Source organism: Rhincodon typus, chromosome 10 (genome assembly GCF_021869965.1).
Source record: "Rhincodon typus isolate 14 chromosome 10, sRhiTyp1.1, whole genome shotgun sequence".
NCBI lineage: Eukaryota > Metazoa > Chordata > Chondrichthyes > Orectolobiformes > Rhincodontidae > Rhincodon > Rhincodon typus.
In genome coordinates this window covers 15,899,502-15,918,310 of record NC_063341.1, presented here as the reverse complement: position 1 = coordinate 15,918,310, position 18,809 = coordinate 15,899,502, and the positions used below count along the sequence as shown (strand labels likewise).

Sequence of the window (18,809 nt, the reverse complement as noted above, 5' to 3'; positions counted from 1 at the left end):
TCCAGCTCTGCACCTTGTTATCTGGGACGTAAACTGTCAGGTTCTGGGGATTTGTCAAATTTCTGCCCTATTATTCTCTCCAGTACAATCTTAGTAATTTTCTTTAACTCCTTTCTCCCTAGTCACCTAAATCTCTAGTTCTGGGAGATTTCTTATAACATTGAAAACAGATACAAAGTAATCATTTGGCTTCTCTGCCATTTCTCTCTTCTTGAATATGCATTCCACTGACTCAGGTCTGTAATGGACCCACATTTGTTTCATCTAAAAATTTCCTTTTCTTTTGAACCGTTTGTTTTCATGCTTTTTGTGAGATTGCGTTAGTATTCTTTTCTCCTTTTTTCTTCTCAATTTCTTATGGTTTCATATTTATACTTGCTTACCGTTTCAGTGTCTTTAGCAAAAAGATTACTTGTGGTATTTTTCTTAGTCTCCCCTGACATCCATATCTAAGTAGTGTTTTTGACAGATTGGTTGTTATTGTCAAAGAATTTAGCATGAATTTTTTTTTTGTTCCCCAGATTTCAGGCTGATGACAGCACTAAATTTTGCAGACATTTTCAGGGTATTTTCACAACATTTATATGTGAAGCCTTCCTTGTGGGGAATTGTTGGTGGTCTTTAGCTCACAAGATGAATTGGCTTTAGTTAACCATTAAACTATTTGGTGGAACAGAAGAACGCAAATTATGCATTTGACAAATTAAAGGAATCTTTTTACTTGCAGCAAATGTTTAAAGTGGCACACTCAGAGCGCAATGCAGGTAGTTGGAGATTGATGCATTGTTGCAATGGAGGATTACAGCTAAGAGCTATTAATTGAGTGGTTTAATGGATTAATAGCATTATACTCAGCGCTAAATTTATGACAGTAAATTGCAAAACCCTTTGAACTCTCAATCTCACCATTTATTGGCAGCAAATAAATCTCAAGACTGTTTCTACAGTCAAAAAGAACATAGAGTTATTGGAACAGATGTAATTTCATCAGTTGAATCCTTCTGACAGGCTTGTGGGATTTAATGGTATTACTTGGAATAGCCTCCTGCAGAATCTTTGCACCGTGTGACATTTAGGAAAATTGGCCAACCAGATCAAGTTGTGTGGATATTTAGATTGATTAATAAAGAGCATTGAAAATGAGTTTGAAATTCATGGATTCTCTGGGGATTGCTCTTGTACATCTGTGTCTCCAAGTATAAATACCCAGCTGCAGCCTTAAAAAACAGGAGCCAGCAAGAAAGTGATAAACATGAACTAATATTTTTAAGGCCTAATATTTGGTGTGTTTTAAAGATGTGTTCTCAAGACTTAATTTCTGTCCTCTTTGTTCCCATTGTATGTGGTAACTTGAGACATTAGTTGTCAGGTATATTAAGTGATGGAAGAGGAAGCTGGATTTTGTATAACTTTGGCTATGCCTTCTTTGAGTCCACGTTTGCAGTTTGGGGTCGGATAAGCGTGCAAGTATTGGCTGCTTTGTTTCCTTTCACTCCTCCTTGCCCTGGATTTGTTCTATATGTGTGTTGAATTTGTCTTTTTGTCCACCTGGCATGCTAAGTAGATACAGTGTCCAGAGAACTCTGCATTCTGTACTTTCTTTAAAAGATATTTACTACATACTAGCACATGGCCTGTATTGTGAAAAGGTTTTCTCCAATCATGCCAGTCTTTTTGTCTCAAAAAGTAAGTAAGGGAAGAGATTGCAGGGATCCTCTATATGCAAAATTTAAAAACCACTGTTTCTATATCAGTGGTGCTGAAGACAATTGGGAAACCCATTGATGTAGAGTCATAGAATGTTACACCACAGAGCATCAAACGCCTATAGACCGTAATCCCTTTTCAAGCATTTGGCCTGTAACCTTGGTATTTCAAGTGTTCATCCAAATATTTTTACAAAATTGTAATGGTTCCCACCTCTGAGTTCCAGATGCTCGTCACCCTCTGGGTGAAAACAAATACTGTAAATCCCCTCTAAACCTTCTGTCCCCTCCAGTTAAATCCAAGGCCCGGTAATTGATCCCCCTACTAAGTTTATTCCTGTTGACCCTAGATATACCCCTCAGTCAGGTTCACCCCTCAGCATTCTCTGCTGCAACAAAAACAACCTTAGCCTGTGCAGTGTTTTCACAGTTGAAACACTCTAGCCTGGGCAGTGTTTTGGTACATCCCTGCTGCATCCTCTCCATTGCAGTAACATCCTTCCTATAGTGTGATGGCCAGAACTGCACATAGTACTCCAGCTAATGAACCAATGAACTATACAGCTTCTTCATAACTCCCTAACTGTTGTATTCAGTATCTTCACTAATAAGGGCAAGTAACCTGTATGCCGCCTTAATGACTCTATATAACTGTTCCGTTGCCTATGAAAATCTGTGCGCATGCACAACAACGTTCTGCTCATCCTTAACTCTACCCAGAGTCCTACCATTCAGCATGTACTCCCTTGCCTTTTTCATCCTACCAAAATGCACCATTTCACACTTTTCAGGATTAAACTCTATCTGACAGTGCACTGCCCATTTGACCAGCCTGTGTTTGTATCTTCCTGTAGTCTAAAATTTTCCGTCTTGCATACCAACAATTTTCATGTAATCTTCAAGCTTACTGAAACAAAACTCCAATATTCATATCTAAATCATTAATGCACACTGTAAACAGCAGGTTCCCCAGCACCAAACATAGCAGCATGCCACTGGATAAAGGCTTCCATCACAAAAACTACCTTGAACCAACACTGTCTGGCTCCTGTCATTAAGCCCATTTTGGATCCAATTTATTAAATTTACCAAATGATCCCAAGGGTTCTTACCTTCTTGATCTTACTGAGTCCATGTAGACTACATTAACTGAACTACTCTCGGCCCCTTGAAAAATTTGATCAAATTTGTTAGACATAATATCCCAAGAAGGACCATACTAAGGGGAGGACGAGGCAACCACGGCTGCAAGGGAAGATGGGGACAGCATAAAAGCAAACGAGAAAGCATCCAGTGTGGTGAAGATTAGTGTCAAGTCAGAAAATTGGGAAACCTTAAAATACCAACAGAGGATAACTAAAAAGCCAAGGAGGGTGTAAGATGAAAAATGAGAGTAAGCTAGCTCGTAATATGAAAGAAGATTTCAAGTTTTTTTAAACATATTGAAAGGTAAGAGAGGCAAAAGCAAACTTTGGATCACTGAGAAATGAGACTGTAGTAGTAGAAATGGTGAGCAAAGAAATGGCAGAGGAACTGAATAGATACCTTGCATTAGTCTTCATGATGGAAGACACCAGCAGCATACCAGAACTTTGAGAGCCAGGGGCAGAGCTCAGTGTCGTGGCCGTCAGTAAGGAGAAGATTCAGGGGAAGACAAAGGGTCTGAAGGTGGATAAATGACCTGGACCAGATAGACTACACCCAGGGTTCTGAAGATGATAGCAGAGGAGATTATAGAAGCATTGGTGGTGATCTTTCAGGAATTACTGGAGTCATAGAATATCCCAGGAGACTGAAAAATGGCTAATGTAAAACCTCTATTTAAGAAGGGAGGGAGGCAGAAGACTGGAAACTATAGTTTGGTTAGCCTGACGTATTGTTGGTAAGATTTTTAAAGATTATTATAGAGGAGATTAATGAGTAGGTGGAAATGAGCATTAAAATAGGACAGTGTAAACACGTCATCGTCAAGGGGAGGTCATGCCTGATAAATCTGTTAGAATTCTTCGAGGAGGTAATGAGCAAGTGAGACAACGGAGAGCCAGTGGATGTGATCTATTTGTATTTCCAACAGGCCTTTGACAAGTTGCCACACAGTGTGCTGCTAAATAAGATCAAATCTCATGATGTTAGGGGCAAGGTACTGGCATGGATAGAGGCTTGGCTGACTGGCAGAAGGCAGAGTGGAGATAAAGGGGTCCTTTTCAGATGGTAGCTGGTGGAGTTCCGCAGGGGTCAGTGTTGGGACCACAATTATTCAGTTGAGTTTAGAAGGACAAAGGGTCTGAAGTTGGATAAATGACCTGGACCAGATAGACCCGATCCGATTGAAACTTAGAATTCTGAGAAGCCTTGATAGAATGGAGAAGATCTTTCCACTAGAAAACAGACTTGGTCCCAGAGCACTGCCTCAGAATGAAGGGGCATGGGTGACCCTTTAGAACTGATGTAAGGAGAAATTTCTTCAGCCAGGGGGTTAGACTTCATTGCTGCAGAAGGCTGTGGAGGCCAAGTCATTGGGTGTATTCAAGACAGAGTTAAATAGGTTCTTGATTGGTAAGGGATCAAGGGTAATGGGGAAAAGGCAAGAGAATGTGGTTGAGAAGGATGTCAGCCATGATTGAATGGTGGAGTAGACTCAACGGGCCGAATGCCCTAATTCTGCTCCGGTGTCTTTGGATCTTATGGTCTTATTCCCTGAAAAAGCCCTGGTGATTCTTTTTGATGAATCTGTGTCTCTTGAAGTGAAGATAGATTTGGACCCCCAAACTTAACCCCAAAAGTTTCCCTACCAGTGATGATAGACTCATTGGCGATTGCTCCCTGCTTTGTCCCTACCACCATTTTTGAGTAATGGTACAACATTAGCTGTTTTCTAACACTTATCTGGCACCTTTCCTGTGTTGAGAGGACCCGAAAATTAATGGCAAGGCCTCTTGTCTCCTACAGCAGCCTTGGATGCATCTAATTTTAAGGCCACTAAAATCTGTACCTCTTCAATACTAATTTATTCAAGTTTGTCACAGTCACCCTCAATATCTATACCTGCATTGTTATTCTTGATAGATTGCCACTTTGGTCCCTACCGAGCCTGTTGTTTCCTTGATTGTCCTCTTGCATCTGACACACTTTTAAAATGCCTTTGGATTATCCATTATTTTACTTGCTAGTATTTTTTCATGCCCCCTCTTCACTCATCTGATTTCTTTTTTAGGTGACTGTCTGCATTTTCTGTCTTTTGCTAGGGTTGCTACTATTTTTAGTTCTGTATCTACCATAAGTTTCCTTTTTTGCCTTATCTAATCCTACACATTTTTTTGACCTTCAAGATATTCCCTGTGTTTGTTTGTGTTCTCTCCCCAACCCCTCACCTTTGTAGCGACATGTTAGCTCTGTACTGTCATCATTTCCTCTCACTGCTGTGATGTAGATTTTCCTACAAGTAAGTGCTCACAGTCCACAATGGCCAAATTCTGTCTTGTATCAAAATCGGCCTCTTCCCAACCTGGCCCCAATTCAACACATTTGTTTCCAATTCAACTCTCTTTTTCCATGACCATAAGACATAGGAGCAGAAACAGACTATTTGGCCTATCAAGTCCACCATTCTGATAATCATCAACTCCACTTTCCTACCTTTTCACCATAATTCTTCATCTCCTTATTGATTAAAAATCTGACTATTTCAGCCTTGAATATACCCAACCTCAACAGCCCTCTGTGGTAAAACAATTCCACAGATTCACCACCCTCTGAGAAAGAAAAATCCTCCTCATGTCCTAAATGGGCGACTCCTTACTCTGAGATTATGCCCTCTGGTCTGAGACTCTAGTCACAAGGGGAAACAATCTCTCCACATCTACCCTGTCAAGCCTGCTGAGAATCTTAAATGTTTCGATCAGAACTCCTCCAATTCTCCAAAAGTCCGATGAGTGCCTTAATGAGTAACTACCTTAAATCTTAGATTCATTGTTCTGATGAGTGAAATTCTCCTCCACTGTTACTTCTACCATTCACCCAGCTTTCTTCTCGAAAATTAGATCTAGCACCATCCCTTATTGTAGGACTTTTGATGTGCTTAAAAAAGCTCATCTGTACATATTTCAAAAATTCTGCCTCCTCTAAACCTTTCATACTTTGTACCTACTATTGGGAAGTTGAAATCACCTATTATTTTTAACCCTATTATTTTTACTCGTCACTGAAATTTACTAACTTGGCACAGACTAGTAGTTCACAGTCTGTATAACTTTGTGCCATGACATTTATTTAGCCACTGGAAAAAGAAACTATAAGTAAAACAAACCTGTCTTGATTGTTTTATTAATCAGGTTTTCTTTTTTCAGCTGAATTGTGGCCGAGGTTAGTTTTCAAAACTGGATGGTTAGTTATTTTTGTCGTCCATCTGTTCAAATTTTCATTTCCCTTTTTTACCAATTATGTAGTTAAGATGCGTGTGGACTTGCATTGATTTAGCACTTTTAACAAAGAATTTGCAAGGCACTTCAAGTGTGCATACCACTGCTTGTGTTGGATTTATTTAAAGATGTATTACATTTAGGATACTCTTAAAATCCTAATTCAAGTAATAGAAATAAACATTTAAACATTCCAAAATTCAATAAAACAAATTGGTAACATTTACAATGTACCACAGAATGCCTTCACTTGATTCTTCTTGATGAATAAGTGTTGAATATATTCAAAGAATATGAAAATCTATCAGCCACACAACACCTAATTATGGTTATCCACAGATGTGCATGACGCTTTTCAGTTTATGACACAAAATATTTCAGTTGCATTCAGCATTACTTTAATACCGTTGTAAAACACAAATTTTCAGTAGTAATTTACTAGTTGGTTTCCAAGCTTTAAATTTATCCTTTCTATTTTTTTGGAGCTGTTTATTTATCTTGATAAATTTACAGCAGAAAGCAATATTGCAGAACAAAATTCTCAATATACAAAAAGAAACAAAGTACCGTGGTTGGCATCAAGATAGGAACATTGAAAGGAAAAATAGATTTTTTTTTACTCTACTCTCTTTCCGTCTATTAAATTACAGGCAAATTATTTAACAATTTCAGGAATAATACTTTATTGACACCTTTACAAAATCCTGGCCTAACTGAGGAGGGAGCGATAATGCAGACAAAAAGTTGAAGAAACTTAAATATGTTTTAAATTGCGAATTTTCCATTTCTTACCATAAGCAAGATGTACCACAAAGAACAGTCAGAAATAAAGTGAAATAAAGTCTATGATCATTAGTGTAAATGGTTGTGTGGAAGAGCATTCAAATTGAAGTCAATAAGCTAGGAAAGTAATATTTCCCTTGAAATAAGTTGGTGTACTAACCTTTTAGATGAGATAAAAGTTACATAAATGTATCCAAGCTATTTTGCTGATCCATTCAGGTGTGAATGTATCTCTATGTATTTAAAGAGTTGGTCTCAATGTTGAGAAAGTTTATTCTGTTCCATTCACAATCAGCCTTTCAAAAGCATTATTCTGAGTTGTTAAAATTTGACTATTGATTGAACAGCTGACCTTGTAACTGAAAGAATGTAATGTCAGAATTTATTTTGTGTGACTAAGTTGTAGAAGGTGCTGTATCACTGAACTTTTTATAAAATCATTCTACTTTATTGTTCTCAAATGATATTCCTTAAAAAGCTCCTATCAACGAGTTTGAATAAAACCTGACACAGATTAATTTGTACAGCTAACAACAAAATGTGGAACCACGTTCTATTTCAAGATTAACTACTGTTGTCACAGTTAAACAGTAAGAATAATTTGCTGAGGTTCATTGCTTTGAATTGCCTAAAATAAACTTAATTTTGGTATACGTAGACACTCAATCAACTAAGGAGTCCAAAAGCAGATAAACTTCACAACATTTACTGTCCATACTACTATTACAACTTTTTCTGAGAGGTTGACTTTTAAAGAAGGGATTGAAAATTGCAAATCCTGATAATGATTTTGTAAGCGTTGGAATGTTGCATTGGCTCTGTAGATAGTCTTTATACATGCTTAGGTACTTAATTTACAATAAAGTTAAGATTGGGTATCTTGGTTTCAGAATGATCATCAGTGCACTTTCTTTGTACGGTACTTGCCATGTCCTCTATATCCTTTCTCTTTTGCCATGCTGGCACACGCATTGTGCTTGTTTTGCTGCAAGTGGTTCCAATATTTGATTAATTCACTGGGCTCGAACTGATGAGAGGTAATTAGATGGCTATATTTACAGCTGGAATAAGAAACTCTCCAGTGATTGAAGAGAAATTCATTGGGCGGTGGTACTGGGTCAATTCTCAGTTTTGCAAGACAGATTCCAACATAGACATCCTCTAAGTGCAAACGCCGAATACTCAAAGAGACTTTAAAAATCTTCTCAGCTAAGTCCCCAGAAAAAACATAACCAGTGCCTGAACAGAAGACTGGATAGCGCTCGCTTGGGTAGAGCTCTGGAGGCATGTACCATTTGCTGTCCTTGTTGCGATTAGGGGAATATCCACGCATTAGATATCCGGTGAAATAGTTGTGACGTGGAGGATGTGCAGGCTTTAACAATTTGTTTATTAAGTACTCTGTATTGACAAACATATCGCTGTCAGTCTTCATAACATACCAGGCATGCGGGCAATATGTTGCTACCCAGTTCATTCCCATCAGAGTTTTAATAGTCAGATTATAATATGTATCTAAAAAGTCTTGTTGAATAATATCATGATACTGTCTGCTTTCTTCCAATAAAGTCCTCTGAAAGTTCCCACCAGCCTTTCTAGAACCTAGTAGAAAAAGATGTACCATACGTAATCCAGGGGCAATGCTTTCATTTCCCCAAGTTTGCCGAATAGCATGTCGAGCTTCAGTTTGGCCAGGTTCAGCTGCAATCAACACAATTAAGAATGGGTTTTGTTTTTCACATTTGTTTGGTTCGTTAATGATATAGTTATACTGGTGATGTGGTATATATCCTGTCTTTTTTTCACTGTGCACGCTTCCATTAGCATTCAGTACGTCCCCTAATCCAGTTACATCTGGAGGAGAAAGTGCAGTGCTAGAATTCACCGTATGAATCTTGTATACTTGTGCAGCCTCTTTCCAAATACTTTTCATTGTACTCTGGTTAGTTGTACTTTTTGGTGACCTGAATCCTCTCACGGTATGAGAAACAGAATAACCAGTTTCTCTTGACCAAGTTTTACTCGTTACCCAATCGTGCTGATTAATGAACAGAAACATTGCAAATAAAAACACAAGGCAAATCAGTGCAATAATAGGAGTACGAAACAGTGACCGTTTAACATTCCAGGTCATCTTCATTAGGCAGCAGTACCGTCTTCTCAACTGAAGCATGTTGCAGCAGGGCTATTTGCAATGCCTAAAGTTTTGTGCTCACATTGGCTATGTTTTATAGCTTCCTTTACGACTGTGTCCCTTATTAAACTGCTCTGAGGAGCTTGATCTTATAAAATATATATGTATATGTGTTTCTTCAGCAATTAAGTGGGGCAGGTTAGTATTTGGCTATTGCAGACTTTTTTAAAAATTCTTTTATCACCTCATCCAAGTGCAATCAGTAAGTAAGTATTCCATTTTTACATAGGAGTACTTGTTGATTTTAGGAGTTCCATTGAAGCAACATATTTATTAAAATGAATCTTGATAGTCTTTAATACCCAAGCTTCTGAAGTCTTTGTTCTTGATATTCTGCAGAAGGAAACTGCAATATATTTCAGTCATTATACATTACATACAATTGTTAAAAGTTTTACACATTTTATTCAGTTCCGATTATTGACACTAGAAATTATTCGTGTTTATATATGTTTTAAACATAAAAGTTTCTGTTCCAGCATCTCTTGTTTTGAGCTCTTGGATCAGAACTTCTAACACATTTTATTGCACGCACCTATGCTGTTAAGGGTTTAAGAGTTTCAATTTCATATGTTGTAAATTAATAAAGGTACATTTTGCCTCAGAACATTTCATATACTGTTGTGGATTATTTTAGTGAAATACTGCATTGTTACAGTACCATTCTAGTTTGAAGGTTTATCAAATCTGTTTCCTTTCTATGTCCTGATTGATATTTGTGATCTTTTTAAATGCATACATATTAAAATGTCTCATTGTTCCCATTTCGAAATTAGCTCATTGGTCAGAGGTTTCTTTTTACTCTTAAGTCTTGAATATGACAAAATGAAGGGTTAACTTGCAAAATAATTTTCTTCATGTTGGTACACTGCTTCTGTCATCCTGCACTGTATTTAAAATACAGGCAGAAGAAGCACCTGTCAGCTGTCATACTTCATTGCAGAATATTTGGTTACCTTTAAATGTATTTAGAACTTTGAAGTTTGAAAAAAGTAGTTTAATTATGTTTTAGCTTCGTGTTAGTACTAGTTTTAAACATTTGTTGCTCTTCCAATCTGTTACAAAACTAGTTCCAATACTGTTACTGATGAAATGGATCATGGACAGACCTCATTTCATATATATGCAAAATTGAAGCACTCCCTTGTACTGACAGGAGCACATAAATAATTATCTAATATCTCTAGAACTTACCTTTCTTTCGATAACTGATAAAGGTTAGCATCTCTATCACAGTGCAGTACGTTTGATAATATTGAACACATCAAGAAACAATTTCAACTGTCATAGCAATATTATTGAACATCTTTTTAAAAAGGTTTATTCATGAAAGTATTAATTATTTGTAAAGCACCTGACCTTTCTCCTAGTTTACGCAGTTTAGCAGTTCAGTCTCCATATATGTTACGATCGTGTTGACACAATGCATTTTAGTCACATTCTCGGCTCTTATTAATCAAGACAGTCTTGTTCATCGTTTCACTGCACACAGCTTCATGTAGCTAGGACAAGCAAGAATAATTCCTCTTCCCTCCTCTCCCTTTGTCTCCACATAATTTTCTATTGACCAAGTAGATGAATGATTAAAGTTATTCTTCATGATGATGTGAAACTTCAGTAAGAGGTAGTATTCATAAAGATTTTGGTTAAGAGCAAGTAAATTGAATCTTATTTTGCTCTTGAATACAGATGTATTCTATGTAATACATTTAAAGCTAAATTGACACTTAGCGTCTGAGTGTAAGATTTTTTTAATGCCCTGTACGAGATAACAGTGTTTTGACTATTGTTGGGAAACATTAATAATGAGTACATGAACAGTACATGTTTAACTGGAAATATCACTCAGATAATCAGTTAATTTTTGCTAAAAAGTTGTTGCCAATAAAGTGGAGATTGGTGAATGCTCAAGATCTATTTTAAAACCAACTAATCTCCATTGAAAATATATTTTAGTGCTTAGAATTAATTTATATGCAGTTTTTGGAAGTATTTGATTCTAATATTGTTTATGGAAGTTAGTGTGGAGAGAGAAGTAAGTATTCAATCATTAATAAATATTATTTTCTATTTTAGCTCAAAAAGGAAACCAATATAGGCTATAAAGTTTAGTCGAATATGAGTGGAAAGTAGGTAAAGGTATGGGAATATAGTGAAAAGAGAACACTGGATCTATATAACTTTAATATCGATTGAACTGTTGTTTTGATTGCCTGTTAGTTTCTAGTTCCTAGTTTCTATTCATCAAAATATTTTCAAAAATGTATTTCAATGGACTGTCTTCTACTGGTTGAAGTCTGTCAATTTGCTGCTTGATGGCTTTGTACCTTGAAATTGTAATATTCCGGTTTGAGGGTCGTAGAAATCACATGGAAATTCCTGGATCCCTGTGGTTTAAGTTCAATTTGCTTTAACTTTCGATAGGATGACTAAGTGCTCAAATTTTGTTTAATCAATAATCAGAATATGTTTAAAACAAAACTTTGCATTGGAAAAAAAATCACTTACTGATATTTTAAACTTTTTAATGATGCATTTTAGGTGGCAGTGGCAAGCAATGACATTTGCCATCTGATAACAAACCTCGTAGCAATCTCTTGTAAATGAATAAATGGTTGCTGTACCATCAGTGTTAAATAATGAAACACCACAATTTTAAAAGTCGATAGTTGAAGACTGTCTGGCTCCAGTGCAATTCCAGATCTAAACTAAAAATTGAGGTAATTTGGACATAATCTGAAATATCTATTTGCAAAAGAAAATGTTGCATAGATTAATGACTTTAATCTTCTGTTATTTCAAATACAGTGATATAATTAAAGAAATGCCAAATTAGTGGATTATTCCTGTTATGTTGCCTTCATGTAGGTCATGCTGTGAATGAATATAACATTAAGTAAAGTGGCAGGAAAGCAGGTGACCTAGCATCAGTTTGTTTAACTGGTGCTGTATCCAGAGCATATTCAGGTGGAAAGTGTGTCACACTGGGAAATATTTGAAAGATTTGACTTGACCTTTTTAACAGTAAATATGGATTCAAAGACTTTTGAGTAGTCATGGACTACTCAGTGCCATATGGTTGGATATGGATTTTTACTTTGACTTGGACTTCATAGCTCCCTCATCTATAGATATGTGAGGCAGGCAAAGCACTCCATTTTCTTCTGTGCACAGACAATGGTCTCACGTCACTGCAGTATCTATTGACCAGTTGGAAATCTCTACTATCTGACAGCAGTATTTTAGATTGCTTTAAACAGCTTTGCTGTTTTGTGCATTTTCCTTAGGGATAACTCAAGGGGCCTTGTGTGTTAGGCCAAACCTATACATCATCCCTCTGCAGTCACACTTGCGTGGGGAAAAAGATAAACTGATATTTCAAACATAACATCCTATATGGACATTCATGCAAGGAAAGAAATATGTGGCTCAGAGTTTGAGAAAGACCGTTTAAAATGCTGAAACAACTTCATTGGTTTCTTACTAATTTGGTAGAAACCAATACAAAACGGCTTATGTGTGCCTGTGTGTATTTGTGGGAGCGTGGGGTTTGTGTGGTGCAAGTGGGAAGGAGGTAGCAACCATATTCGTGTCATTTTAAAAGATTACATTTGACAAGTGCAGAATCTGCAAAAGCAGGTGTCAATGTATTGTCAGTACTGATAGACTTTTCTTCAGTTAACTGAAATAACTGGTCTGCTAGAAATGGTGTTATGATTGTGTAATCAAGTGAAAGGTAAGGTCAAAAATCACACGACGCCAAGTTATAGTCTAACAGGTTTACTTGAAAACTGAGGAAGGAGCTGAGCTATGAAAGCTTGCGTTTTCAAATAAACCTGTTGGACGATAACCTGGTGTTGTGTGATTTTTGACCTTGTCCACCCCAGTCCAACACTGGCATCTCCACATCAAGTGAAAGGTAATTATTGTTTATCAGAGGAAATCGCTTGAGTGAATAAGATCCCTTTAATTCTGTTGACATCTTCTGTCACCAGTTGTTGAAATAATACTTTATAATTTAAAGAGTTAATGCTGAGATAAACTATTTATTGAAGTAGCATTGGCCTTCTTTGACTTTAATGCTGCAGTTGTTAGTGAATTATTGAGCAGTTGTAACGTTTGCCGTAAGGCCTTTAGTGGTTTGCATGGGATTGCACTACACGATATGAACGTAATCAAATAGTTTTGGCCATTGACCAAGAGTGTATTGTTTGTTTCACAAAATATTTGATTACAATGTGGTATTAAAAGACAGATATCCACATATATATTTACATACATGTTTAACGTTCTGTTTTTGCAATCTTAATAATAAGTGTGAACAGCTAATTGGGAAGAAAACAACATAAGAGGCAGCAGAGGGAGAGAAAAATGCACTTTCAGCAAAGAAAAACTATATACGGTATGTTGAATGTAACGAAGATAGTGAGACAAGAACATTTTTATTGAGTAGTTCACTATTGGACATGTGCTGCAATAAATGGGATTGAGGACGTGTCAGTTGATAGTACTGTAGCCAAAAAAATCTAAGTTCTTCTGCAAGATGATCTTTCTAAATTTTATATTTTCACTGTTGATAGGACTCATAGCTTACAAAATTTTATTTTCGTAACTTCCAGCTGCTCTTAAAATTTCAGTAAAATTAATTGACAATTTGTTATCTTACTTTTGACAATATATTTACACTGTTCTTTATATTTTTCTTGTACATTTTACTGTGAAATTATAGATTATTTAAACATTTTAAGTAGAGGAATGCAATTAAATTATTGGTAAAATGACTGGTACAATTTGAAATGTGTATAACTCTCGTTAATGAAATGAGGCATAAAGCATTTTGGGATGACTAGGTGAAAGAAATGACTTTGGATTTTAAAAGCTTTACTTTATGATGTTGAAATCCCTTAAGAGTCCTCATAAAGTTAAGGGAAGCATATTCTGATCTGTGAACAGAACATAGAGGACAAATCAAGTAAATTGTTGAACTCTCATAAGAGGAAATCTCCATTCTACAACAGGATACTGTTTATTTATATTGTTTCTTTTGAATGTTCAATTCTAATTTAAATTGGAGCTTGAACGGATGGAAGCAGAATTTAGAATTACTTTTAATGTCTCAGTTTTAACAGTTCCAAAAGTTTTCGATTTCAATAGCCTTATTTTTCCAATCCGTTAATCAATCGCTGTCGAACATCATCATGGCAATTTGTTGATCAGATTTGTGATTATTGTTGTCTTAAATATACAGGAGATTGCACATTTTCCCAAGAGAATGATGTATGCATATTGACATTTACTTAAAAAAAATTTTGCAAGTTCTTTACCAATGCTTTGAGATCCCTGGTTAATTATATGTTGATTACAATCCTCATTTAAGTGATATATGGCTTCAGGGTCATAAGTGAACAGTTTATTTCTCCATGTGTATGGTATAGAAAATGCAGCGACATAATAAGCTATCATGTTTTTCTGAAATATTTTGGATTCAAATAATTAGACAGGTTTTGTTGTTAATCAGTTACTACATAGTACTTTTATATACGGAAAACCTATTGCACTGCTTGTCACTAGATGGTAGTGCTGAGCATACATGAGCTCGATTTCACTAACTATACTGTTAACATTTATTTATGGTGCTTTATCTTAGTTTCAGAAAACACCTACAAAGTTGCAATTAAATTTTTAAAATATTTCATCGATCCTAACATGTTACTATAAAATGATTATGTATGGTTTCATCCTAATTCAACTCTTTCCAAATATGACCAGCCATGAATCCACATAAAGTTAGTAAAACCCAGGAGTTAGTTATTAAATGTCATTACACTTTTACTTAGAGGCATGTTCAGTTGTATCATGATGTTATTAAAAAGCAATGCTGGCGGCACAGCAACTGCTTTTGTATTTAAAACCGTTTAATGATTCATTGCAGTCTGCTGATTGATGTCTGAGCCAAGCCATGACTGCAGCACAACATATCTCAAATAAGATTCAACCGTTTGCAAGTCTGACATTTTTAAAATGGATCGGCTGATAACATTTGTTGTTTCTTTCTTTTCTTGATATCAAAAGAAATAAATTCAGAAATATCAACTATTTATCTATTCCAAAATAGATGTCCAACTCTGTACTGTCAGATGATACAGTGAAATATAAGGATTTAGACTTAGTTTTTCTGCAGTTTAGAATGGGTTTGTGTTGTAAGCAAATAATTTTATTGGCTTTGATGTTTGCCAATTGTTGTTAGCTTTGACAGCTTAAAATGGTCTGCCCTTTTAAAAATAATAATTAATGATGCATTGTCTTGAATAAAACACCTGTAACTATATAGTTGAAACAATAAAATGGTAAACCAGTAATTTTTTCTGCTTAACAGATATAATTTGACTTATCTTTGTTTCATCTTTTTGTTTTGATGGCTCAGTGCTCACAGCATGTGCCACAGAGTAAAGCCATTGAACTGAGCTTTCAAGCTGCTTGAATACTGGAAATTGCTGTTAAATGGACAACTAAGATTATTCTCAAACATCACTTTAAATAAAAAGTCTTGCTTTTTGAAGCTGTTGTCATCCATTTTCTTTGTACTGTAGTCTATAATAGAGTGAATTTAATCTGTTCCGGTTTGCTTCATGCTGAAATGCAGGTGCTCCTGTAGAAGAACAATGGGTCTCTTGTTCTCAAGGCAACTCTAAAGCATAAGAATAGTACAAGTAAGCTTTAACATACCTTCCTTCGTCGGGACCCTTATGGGTAGAGGTGCAAACGCCGGCTGAAAACATGTTTTTGGCAAGCCATCATATCAGCAAGAGGCTGCTGCTGAACATGCGCATATCTGGAGTAATTCAGCCTACGCTTAATTTTTACTTTTGTCTGCCCACATTCTGTCCGTTATAGAGAATTGCCTCGGTAAAGAATTTTTTTTCACTTTTGAAGACCGTTGCTTACCGTAGTAGCCACATTGGAGAACAGTTTGTTAGCTCTTTAGTTAAATGATGCAGTCCTGCAATCGCCAGCTGTATTTTTCGTCGATCAGTGTTTATAGACATCAGCAATAGAAGGCAACTGCTATGTGCATGGACTGATTCTTCGGTTGTGTACGACATATTAGGGAAACTACTTCCAATCCTTTGGGTTGCTAGGCAGCTAAGGCATGACTGTGAGCAGGGTTGATGCTGCGTAGGTTTGGTCTGTTAAGCTTACTCCTTTTGCATTAAATAAGAGGATATGCTTTTAACTGACTCTGTCCTCCGAAAGCAGAAGAAAACGTCAGTGTACCGGAGACTCCCACGTGATCATTACTGTATTAGTGTCTTTCCTGTCTTGAATAACTGTTCTGCTGCAGGACTCCTGGTGTTAGATGAAGGAATACGTGATTTTGTCAATGGATTTTGCTTCACTGGTAATCTTAAGCACAAAATGCTGGAAGCAAGCTTAAAACAGGGGAGCAAGTATTTTATTTGTAGTACTGCCTATCTGAACTTTTTTTTTAAAAAGTGCAAAATGATATTATTTTTCCTTTTGCGTACTTAAGCAGAGATCTTTCTTGCCTGTAGTTTATTGCGTAAAATCCAAATTTGATGATTGAGCAGTACCGCCGACTTGAGAAAAATGAACAGTTGTATACTGTGATATTTTGACCGTTTTCTTGTTTTCCAGTTCCTTTTTTTAATGACTCTTGAAAATTGAAAGATATAAAAATATATTGGAAGGCAGCAGCCCATTTTTTTTTTATTGTTTTCACATATTAATATCGAATCAAATTAGATTAAAAGGCAGGAAGAAAAGCATTGGAAACATTTGTGAATTGCAACCAATTTCATTAAAAAGTACATGGAAATTGAAGTAGAAATGTTCACTGTAACCTTGTTACAAGATGTAGTTAGATAACTTGGGTGCTTCTCTAAAGTCAGACTGTACACAAAAAAGACTGGCTGTTCTGTTTTTATTTGGGTCTGTATTACCATAATTCACTGGCTTAACCAAACAGTGTAAATGAAATTTGAGAGTTTCCATATTATAAATAATATAAATTATATACACAAAAATATTTTAAATCTAGGTTTTCAGGAATCTTGTTATGTTTACAGAATTCTAATTTTAACTGCCAGACAGCCCAGGAGAAAAATCATGAGGGCATTTAGAAGAATCTTTGAACTCTATTTTGTTAGTTGTAAAAATGCTTTGACAGTCAAGATCTTCCAAGGGGTAACATGATTGCACTGAGTATGGATTTTTTTGGATGAGAAATGGAAGTGGAACAATTGGAAGGGGGAGGTCATGTGAATGAAATGTTAAAGAATACTTTCAACTAAAATTGGCAACACTAGTTGTTTTACATGATCTATAGAGTTTCAATGCATTATTGTCCTTTCTTTTGCACTTGAAGTGCACTCAACTGTATAATTTTAAGTCTTAATATTTTTTCTATCACCCAAATGTAATTGCTTGCAATATTAAAATCATTCACAACCCAGTTCATAATTCCCCGGTCCCCAACACCTCATCTTTACCATGGACGTCCAGTCCCTCTACACCTGCATTCCCCATGCAGATGGCCTTAAGGCCCTCCGCTTCTTCCTGTCCCGCAGGCCCGACCAGTCCCCCTCCACTGACACCCTCATCCGCTTAGCCGAACTCGTCCTCACACTCAACAACTTCTCTTTCAATTCCTCCCACTTCCTACAGACAAAGGGGGTAGCCATGGGTACCCGCATGGGCCCAAGCTACGCCTGCCTCTTTGTAGGTTACGTGGAACAATCCCTCTTCCGTACCTACACCGGCCCTAAACCCCACCTCTTCCTCCGTTACATTGATGACTGTATCGGTGCCGCCTCGTGCTCCCACGAGGAGCTCGAACAGTTCATACACTTCACTAACACCTTCCACCCCAACCTTAAATTTACCTGGACCATCTCTAACACCTCTCTCCCCTTCCTGGACCTCTCTGTCTCCATATCGGGCAACCACCTCGAAACCGATATTCATTTCAAGCCCACCGACTCCCACAGCTACCTAGAATACTCCTCCTCCCACCCACCTTCCTGCAAAAATGCTATCCCCTATTCCCAATTCCTTCGCCTCCGCCGCATCTGCTCCCAGGATGAGGCATTCCACTCCCGTACATCTCAGTTGTCCTCGTTTTTCAAGGACCGTAACTTCCCCTCCTCGGTGGTCGAGAACGCCCTCAACCGTGTCTCCCACATCTCCCGCACCTCATCCCTCACACCCCGTCCACGCAATAAAAACCAAAAAAGAATCCCCCTCGTCCTCACGTACCACCCCACCAACCTCCGGATCCAACGCATCGTCCTCCGACACTTCCGCCATCTGCAATCCGACCCCACCACCAAAGACATCTTTCCCTCCCCACCTTTATCTGCTTTCCGGAGGGACAACTCTCTCCGTGACTCCCTTGTCCGCTCCACACTCCCCTCCAGCTCCACCACACCCGGCACTTTTCCCTGCAACCGCAGGAAGTGCTACACCTGCCCCCATACCTCCTCCCTCACCCCCATCCCAGGCCCCAAGAAGACTTTCCACATCAAGCAGATGTTCACCTGCACATCTGCCAATGTGGTATACTGCATCCGCTGTACCCGGTGTGGCTTCCTCTACATCGGGGAAACCAAGCGGAGACTCGGGGACCGCTTTGCAGAACACTTACGCTCGGTTCGCAACAAACAACTGCACCTCCCAGTCGCGAACCAT

General features: G+C 37.3%; 2 protein-coding genes across 3 annotated transcripts in view; one reads left to right on the top strand and one right to left on the bottom strand.

The window, feature by feature from the left end:
- cdc73 (cell division cycle 73, Paf1/RNA polymerase II complex component, homolog (S. cerevisiae)) overlaps positions 1-18,809 on the top strand; it is a 169,630-nt gene that overhangs the window by 105,863 nt on the left and 44,958 nt on the right. The window lies entirely within an intron of this gene.
- Positions 6,375-16,302, bottom strand: LOC109915322 (beta-1,3-galactosyltransferase 2). 2 transcript variants are annotated; one of them, XM_020514930.2, is made up of 2 exons: positions 15,828-16,302; positions 6,375-9,447 (listed from the first exon to the last, which is right to left on the bottom strand). In XM_020514930.2, the coding sequence occupies exon 2, from the start codon at positions 9,078-9,080 to the stop codon at positions 7,806-7,808; it is 1,275 nt and encodes a 424-aa protein (XP_020370519.2). In that variant the 5' UTR covers positions 9,081-9,447; positions 15,828-16,302; the 3' UTR covers positions 6,375-7,805. The 2 variants fall into 2 exon arrangements, with proteins under 2 accessions (XP_020370519.2, XP_048458114.1); XM_048602157.1 differs by lacking the exon at positions 15,828-16,302 and adding an exon at positions 10,461-10,479.